The sequence below is a fragment of the Vigna umbellata genome, chromosome 1 (assembly GCF_029865625.1).
Source record: "Vigna umbellata cultivar VRB3 chromosome 1, Vumbellata_1.0, whole genome shotgun sequence".
Classification (NCBI taxonomy): domain Eukaryota; kingdom Viridiplantae; phylum Streptophyta; class Magnoliopsida; order Fabales; family Fabaceae; genus Vigna; species Vigna umbellata.
This window is the reverse complement of record NC_142165.1, coordinates 16365627-16374356: the sequence shown is the minus strand read 5'-3', so window position 1 is coordinate 16374356 and position 8730 is coordinate 16365627. Positions and strand designations below refer to the sequence as shown.

Genomic DNA, 8730 nt, shown 5'->3' with positions numbered 1-8730 from the left:
AGAAAACAAATATAAATATAAATCTTCTTTATATATAGGTATAGATACTAATCATTAAAATAAATTAAACTAACATAAAACTAACCAATTAAATTAAATAAATATATAAAAATTGTCTCCACAATTTGAAGTAAGAAACGATCCTATATTTAATTAAGAATCCAAGAACCAACATTAAATATAAGTAAGAGTTCTGATTGTAAATATAAGGAAGATGAGAGTCATTTTTAGTGTCGGTGTGATTTGTAAAAAGGAGGTGTTGAGTAGGTAGAATTGGAAAGCATGCAGTGTTCCTGTCCCACGCACCCACCATTAGGAGTATATTCCCCTCCCACTTGCTATTTTCCACCCCCTTTTTCACTCTCTCCACCCTTATTTTCTCTTATAAATTCAACCCTCTTCTTCAATTTTTACTTCCTCTTCTCCTCTCTTCCTCTACTACCCTTCTGTTTTCCTTTCTTCTCTTCTCAAACCCTTGCTGCTTCTGCATTCTCCAGTTTCCTCTCAGATGAACCTTCATGTTTTACATTAATGTCTCCAGTCCTGAGTGAGATCCTTCGTTCCGGGTTTATGATAAATTCTTCCCTAAGACGCAGGACCCACTTAGTTCAATCTTTCTCAGTTATCTTCCTCTATTGGTTCTATGTTTTCTCATAATTAACCCTAACACCACCTTCCCTTTCATTATATATATCACTACGTACTATTAACAATCTTTTTCCTTTCTCTTCTAAATCAATGGCCTCATCCACCGGAACCTCTTCCACTTCACCCTCTCAGGACGATCTCCACCTTCTCATGGAACTGAGAAGAAAGAAGAGAAAGCAATCCAACCGTGACTCCGCCAGAAGATCAAGGATGCGAAAGCAGAAGCACTTCGATGATCTCACCGAACAGCTCCAGAGTCTCCAGAAGGAAAATGACCTTATCTCGAACCAACTCAACCTCACCACCCAACACTATCTCAAGCTCCACGCTCACAACTCCATTCTCGTAGCCCAGAAGACCGAGCTCGCTCAAACCCTTCACTCCTTCAATCACATCATCAAACTCATCAACGATACAAACCATTATTATCATCACCGTAACGATAACAAAACCAACAATAATTTCATCATTCCCATGCACGCGCCCTTCCTTAATCACCCCATTGTCGCCACTGCAGACAACATGTGTCTGTGGTGAACACTCTCATAAATTAAGGTTCTTCTCTTTTGTTGTGTCGGGGTTGGATTCGTTGCTGGTGTTCTGGGGCGAGGCAATGTTTTTTATATGATATATTATTATATTATCAGAGTGTCGGAAGTGTTGAAAATATCATATGGTGGCATTGGCAGTGTTCTGCTGTTATGGGTTTGCTTTTTATAAATGAAAAAATGGTACCAAAAGGTGTTTCTCTCAGTTGTTTTCAGATTGTTAACGTTCTCCATTGCCTTTTCATAAAACTAAAGTGATAAAGTGATGGATGTAGCATGTGTGTGAATAGCACCCATTAAAGTGCAAAATTAATTAATGCAAAAACTCTTCTGGACCAAAAAAAAAAAAGTAAAAAACCTTGCTATTCACACTTTTTTTTTTAATTATAATTTATTTTTGGTAAATTATTACTTTGACTAACAAAGCAGGTGTATGAGATTTTAAACTAAAAACATTTGGATTTTATTTGTAAAAGAATCTCTCATGTAACTTGACCAATTTTTTTTATTCATAAAATTTTTTATTTACATTTGTATCTTTTAAAAGCTTTTAAGGAAAAATGACCCAAATTGAAATGGGCCTCTTAGTTTTAGGCTAAAACAAACTTGTGTTTGGGCTTTACGGAACTTTGGGCCTGTAAGGTTTACTACGGGCCTGACTTCTCGTTTCGCACGTTTTAGCATTCAGTTAAAATAATAAGCATAGCTAGCTCCATAAAAAAAGAACAAAATAATTAATAGTTTGGTATTTTTTATTTATTTTAGTTTTTATATTTATTCTTTTTATTTAATTAAGTCTCTTCTTAATAAAAAAATTCAATCTGACATCCTTAAATTAACACTCATTTTTGTGTTAATTATCTGTTATCTATTTTTTTTTTCAATTTTGATATTGACATATTCAAAATAAAAAATATTCAAATTTTACCGCATGAAAAACTTCAATTTTAAAATATAATAGATTTAATTGTTAACACGAACACTTCTGAAATAAAATTAATGCCACATTGAGTACTTTTGCAAATACAGTGCCTTAAATAAATTTTCTTTTTTAAATAGAGATTCAATTAAATGAAATAAAACTATGAAAACTAAAATAAAAATATAATGATCTATTATTAATTAAGAAATTGTATAAATGTCTTTAATAAATCATTCTTGGTTTTTGATCATAAATGCATTTTCTAACATGTTTGAGAGAGAAAATAAAGACTTTGTTGCATTTTAAGCAGACATGCAACGAAAGTCAACAACGACTTTAGTAACAACATACATAAATGTTCAATTAATAAAGTATGATATAAATAGCACAGTTTCCCGATAATAAATAAGAAATTAATAAACAGATAAATTTTATTAAAATCATGATAAATAGATAAGGTTAAATAATCACGATGGATACGAGATTGCGTTCACTACGGAAAACAAAGCAAATTGTGACTTTTTTTAGAAGAGGCTGAATAAAAAAATACAATTATTTAGAAATTAGACTTTCTAGTTAATTAATGATATAGTTTTAATAGCATTGACTTCTATGAAATGTTTTTCATATGTTTGTTTTTACTTTTCAGAGTGCAAAATGGAAATTAAATGAAAGCGAAAGGTTTGTGTTGTAGTGAGGCCATAAACGCAAAATACGAAAACCTGATTCTAAAAGGATCAAACGGTCGTAGTCTCAGTCAGAGCATGGCAAAGATTGACCACCGTTGGAACCATGGAAAGATCTTCGTCAATGGTTTCTCCTCGGTCGCAACTTGGTATGATATTCCCTTAATTGTGTGCATGTGAGCTTATAGTGCGCTCCACGTGGTGGAAACTAAGGCGTCCAATTCTCATCCACGGTTTATTACAAGTAATTATAATATTCAACGCGCAATTTTTTTATTTTTTTATTTTGGTATAAGGAATAAATAATTATTAAAGAGCGAGAAACGCAGAGAAGAGAGGTGGAAAGAGGAAAAGGAAAAGATAGAAACAGACGTTTGCAGAAGGAAAATAAAAGGAGAAGATGCAGTGAGTCACAGTCACACAATACGGAGAAATTAACAGAGGCTCCCCCGTTTCCGTTTTCAACAACCTCTACCCTAACGCCGTCGTACAGGCTTCTGCTTCCGCCGCGCCGCGCCGCGCCGCGTTTTGACTGAGAAACCGACACGACGGAGTCCATTTCCGTATATGACCGAGCTCAATTATTTTCCCTCTTTTATCTCAGTTTATAGTTTGCGAGTAAGATTTACATGCTTTATCTTATATTTCTCTTTATCGTTAGCCTTGTTAATAATTAATCGTATGCATTAAAGATCCTAGTATTTAGTATTTAGAATGTTTCGAAACCCTAGAAATTATTTGAGGTTCGAGGAAATAAATGAACGAGGGGACGGTTGAGTTTTTTTTTGCTCTTAATTGTTTTGACTAGTTCATGGATTTTGGAAGAAAATGAGCCGGATTTGGTTATTATTTATAGGTGGCTCTGGATTTGTGTCTTGAACTGTGAATAATGACGGTGTTTGTGTGTGCGTATTGTAATTAGTGCTTTCTGCTGTTTGTATTCTCGAACTGGTTTTATTTAACTTAGAGGATGGTTGAGTGCTTTGTCATACTAATAGGATGAATTTAATTGTTCTTCCTCTTTTTTAAGTTTATGTTTGGAAGCCTTGTGTTTACGAGCTGGTGGTCGTTTTCTTTTTACATATGTATTTAGTTTTTGATTTATAATTGGTGGATGCAGTTAATGGAAACAGTTTTCTATAATTGAATTTTATGTTGGATTTTCGCCGAACTAGATTTCGTTAGATTAGATAGAGCGTCAGAAATCCAAAGTTTAGAGCGCGGTTCCTTGTCTGGAGCTTTTTGGTCGCTGGAAGGTTCTTGAGTTATCTTGAAATCTTATTCCTTTTTGTTTATTTTTCAGGAGGAAGTAGAGTTACGGTTTCTTGCTGGAAATTGAGGTGGCTTTTGAGGTTCCAATTGTGATTTTCGGGTACACTATAGGATTTCTTTCTGTTCAGAAAATATCAGCAAGTCTTGAATTTGTCTATACACTTCGGTTTGTGGCTATAGTTTAGATTGGCTTCTACGTTTTTCTGCAGTTATCATGGGATCTGCTTGTTGTGTTGCTGCAAAGGATCCTAATCTTCCTAACAGAACTAGAGGTGAAAGCTTACGTAGAGATGTTGTGTATTCACCATCGTGGAGTTTTCAATGGGATAGTAGGGAACGCGTTACTGGTGAAATTGAGAATCCTTCTTACCACGCATCTCATTTAGACAGTAGAAATGTCAGCATGGAGTTAAAAGGTTCATTAAGCTCTGAAAGAGGTAATCTGTCTGATGGGGGAAGCATCATGGAAAATTCTGTGACTCCTATTTCTCTGAAGTCCCCTGTTGATGAGGCGCTGGTTGCAAATCTGATGACGCCCTCGTCTGGTAAATGCGAAACCCTGAACTCTATTATTCTTTTGTCCTTTACCATGACCACAATGTTCGACGGGTCGGTCTTAGTTATAACATTTAGGCTTCTTCCACCCCCATGTTTTTGGGGTATTCTTACTTTTAGTACATAATATAGGATGCAAGAGTTGAAATACAATTTCCTTTTTAAAAATTTTGTATGGTGGTGGAGCAATTATCCCTTGAGAAATGTTTCTGTTACCTGTAGGCAACCTTGACATTGAAGCTCTTTGAGTATGCTTAACCAAAAATGAAAATCCTGCACAGTTTAGTCACAGGCTTTGAGAATGATTGCAATCAGGCTTCACGATGCAACACAAATAATATTAAATACATGATCAATAGTTTCTGAGAAAATGGGTGGGTTTATATATAACTTTTGAAAAAGAAAAACCCTTGCTGTTGCCTTCTTATATTCAAGGGATCTTTATCTCACACGTGTCTTTTTTATGTCGTGTATGACCTTGTTCACCACCTTATCTTTTTTTTTTGTTTTCCTAACCAGTGTATAGTTTTCAAACTCGGTTTGTTGTGTTGAATGGTCCCAGATATTGGTATTGACATTATGTTTATGATGCTCTCTTTTATGCACTTTGGTTCATTGGGTTGATGTTTCTTTGTTTGGCATTGATTTCTCTTTGTTCTCCCTCCATGTGCTTGTTGCAGATCTGTCCATGTCAAGCAATTTTTCTACAGTGGTTAGTTTTGAGCTACTGAATTGGAACCATGAGCTTTGTGGTGCATAATCTGAATTTTTTAGGCTTTCTGCTGTAGTATTGCTGGGCTCACTCTTAATCTGTGTTTCTCTTTAGGTGAAGAATCCAGTGGAGTCTTCATTACCAAATCTTTCTTTTTCAATACCTTCAGTCTTCTCAACGCCCACACTAGATCCTTTGCCTAATCACAATTATAACCATCTTCCCAACTCTACCCCAACAAGATGGGCACATCGATCTCCAGCACACCCTCTGTTGAGACAGATTTCTGACAGTCGAATTATGGGTCTGAAATCGCCGGACAACTCAATTTCTGAAGGAAGGCCATCTTTTGTACTCTCTACTTGCAGCAACGAAATGGCTGCTGGATCCCTCTGTGGATCATCTGATGGATGGTCAATGCGAACCTTCTCTGAGATGGTGGCATCGTCCCAAAGGGAAAGGTGGTCTTTTGATAGTGAGTGTTTTGGCTCTGGTCGTCACAAGATAAGTGGATCCAGTAGCAGGTTCTCATATTCTCCCTCCATGGAACTACAATCTTGTGGGGCTTGCTCAAAGCTTTTGACTGAGAGATCAACATGGAGCAACCAGAAGTTCATTGCCAGCAATGACCTCTCGGTTGTTGCGGTGCTGGTCTGTGGTCATGCATATCATGCAGAATGTTTGGAGGCTATGACACCAGAGGCAGATAGGTATGATCCAGCTTGTCCAATCTGTATGGTTGGAGAGAAGCACTTTTCAAAGTTGTCTAGAAAAGTTCTTCGGGCTGAATCAGAGATGAAGGCCAAGAACCACAAGATATCCAGAAACCGTGTAGTCGATAGCTACCTTGATGGTGGTTTTGATGTTTTTGATCGCCAAAAAGATATTGATTTGGGAGGAAAAGTTTCAAAAATGGAACCAAGTTCCAGTGCGAGGAGCTCATTTGGAAAGCCATTCTTGAGGCGGCACTTTTCACTTGGATCCAAGTGGAGCCGATCCCTGTCCGATAATGATTCTGCCAGGAAGAAAGGCTTTTGGGCAAGATATCGGAAAGATTAAGTGCCATTTGCTGTAAGAGTCAACCATTCTCTAATTTAGTAGTGATAACACCCACCATCAATTTAGAATTTTTAATATTTTCTATGTAGTCTAACTTCACTCATAATTTTAATCGCTTTAAATTAATTAATTTTGACTTTTGACCAGAAATTCCAGTGAGGTTGATGTGGTTCATATGAATTGTATGAATATAACGTCCCTTGGCAATTGAAGCTGAGCCAAAGCAAAGACGACCACACGGAAGCAAAAATATATATATTTTTGTTTACGAAGATTTCTGCTTCATTCCATTCTATGGTAAGTAAGAGGCAGACTGCTTCATTCTACCTGCTGCAGATTTCTGCACTCCAAAAAATAAGGTTTAGAAGTGATAATTTTAACTCCTGTATTTATATTTCTAATGAAATGAATATAAAATAACTCTGCAAATTCAGTCATATGGATAGAAGGTGAATCGGAGGACTGACTGAATGCTGTAATTGATTAATATAATGCTTCCGACTGCTGCTTCTTTTTCAGTCGGTAAGCACTCCCATACTGGGAAATGAAGAGCATGTTAATTAATCCTTGCACTGCAAATTATGGATATGCCTCAACATGTCGTTTTATTCTTAAAAACATGTCCCTGTTTAAATTAAAAATGTATTATTTTAATACATCATTCTGTTTGGTATATTTTATAAATTAAGTTTTGGATGTGTTTAGGATAAAACTTTAAAAATAACTAACAATAAGATCAAGACTAATTAAAAGTAACTAAGTATTTTATAATAATAAATGCATTTGTAGACCGCCGATATTTCAGGTATTGATGATGGTAAAGCAATTCAATGAAGTATCATGTTTTAATGGCAGCAAAAGAAAGAGGCGTAATGAAATATTTTAATTACAAGTTTCACTATTCTTAAATATCTAATAAGATATTTGATCATAACTAAACAATTTTAGCACTTAACTTTTAATAAATAATAAATTATTTAATATATCTATATCTAAATATTATTGAAGTAATTTTAATTTACAAAAGGTTACCTCAATTACAATCACTACTGGTAATTATGAAAGCAATAAATTCTGAAAAATAATATGATATTTTTACCTAGATTAATATTTTCCCTTTAATAATTTTTTAAACATTCTTAATTTTAAAAATAAATCAGAATCATAGATATCAAAATGTTTACTCAAGTTTTAAAAAATATAAAGATTAAGACAATAATTTTGCAATTCTTCTTTATTTAAAGTTTGAAATTTTTTACTCATGTAAATTGGATCTCAACGAAAGAAATACATTTATCTTAACACCTATTTATACAAGACACAATCATATTAACTATATTTTACATCTTATATAAAATATGGTAAAATTTTCACTTTTATTATAAGATTATTTTTAATTAATTACATAAAAAAAACATGGTTTTCATAAATAAAAATTTAATGTCTTACTATAATAATTGGAAGAAAATACTTACGTAAACTATCTCAACTCTGATAATCTAATTATACTATTATAAAATTTTACTCCATCTGTAAGCATATAACCATATATGATGTAGATTCAAATTTATTATCTATTCTAAAGGTGTTTATTATGTCAAATAATTCAACCACTTAACACAAATTGGGTGATGAATTATATATGTTGGATCTAATCCAACTTGATTAAAATTATTAGATATAGTAATAGTAATATATCTATTATTAAACTTACTCTATTATTTTATTATCTAAATGTGTTTTTTCTAAATATTACACAACGTCCATATTTTTAATTCTAAAAATATAACCAAAATATTTTGAAACAAACAACTTTAGTGAAATAAAACATTTTAAAACTTCAGTAATTTCAATTTAATTCAAACAGGTTGGATCAGATCTAATAAAAAATTTGTAGAAATCTATTCAAATATGCTCTATTAAAAAAATATAATTAATAAAGAAATACTCATAATTTGTTTGTTGATCATCACATCCTTACAATAAATAGTAATAAATAAATTTATTCAAATATACTCTATTTAAAAAATATAATTAAAATTTATTCAAAGCATGATTACTTAATCTAAAAGTTTAATAAATTTGAGAACTCAAATCATTTAAACAATACAAGGACTAAATACAAATATTAAAAAATGTATAAAGATAAAAATCATACTTATTTTTCTTAGTTTTATTTTTAAAAAACATAATTCATTGATGAACACGACACACTCATTATTAGAAAAAGTTTACGTTTTATTCAATTTTTTAATATATATTAAAATTTATAACATGAAAAAAAAGTGAGAATGTGAAAATGTAAATATAATAGCATAAAAAAAATAT

The 8730-nt window shown here is 32.9% G+C and overlaps 1 protein-coding gene and 1 pseudogene across 2 annotated transcripts; both read left to right on the top strand.

The window, feature by feature from the left end:
• Positions 1-231: 231 nt before the first annotated feature.
• LOC124837541 (bZIP transcription factor 44 pseudogene) lies at positions 232-1401 on the top strand (annotated as a pseudogene).
• Positions 1402-3115: 1714 nt separating this feature from the next.
• On the top strand, positions 3116-6966 carry LOC124837538 (RING/U-box superfamily protein). Of its 2 annotated transcripts, XM_047312936.2 has the most exons (6): positions 3116-3422; positions 4108-4176; positions 4286-4621; positions 5312-5343; positions 5458-6414; positions 6550-6966. In XM_047312936.2, exons 3-5 carry the CDS (start codon positions 4291-4293, stop codon positions 6400-6402), a joined length of 1308 nt encoding a protein of 435 aa, XP_047168892.1. In that variant the 5' UTR covers positions 3116-3422; positions 4108-4176; positions 4286-4290; the 3' UTR covers positions 6403-6414; positions 6550-6966. The 2 variants fall into 2 exon arrangements, with proteins under 2 accessions (XP_047168892.1, XP_047168890.1); XM_047312934.2 differs by lacking the exon at positions 6550-6966 and having other exon boundaries at positions 5458-6545.
• Positions 6967-8730: the final 1764 nt, after the last annotated feature.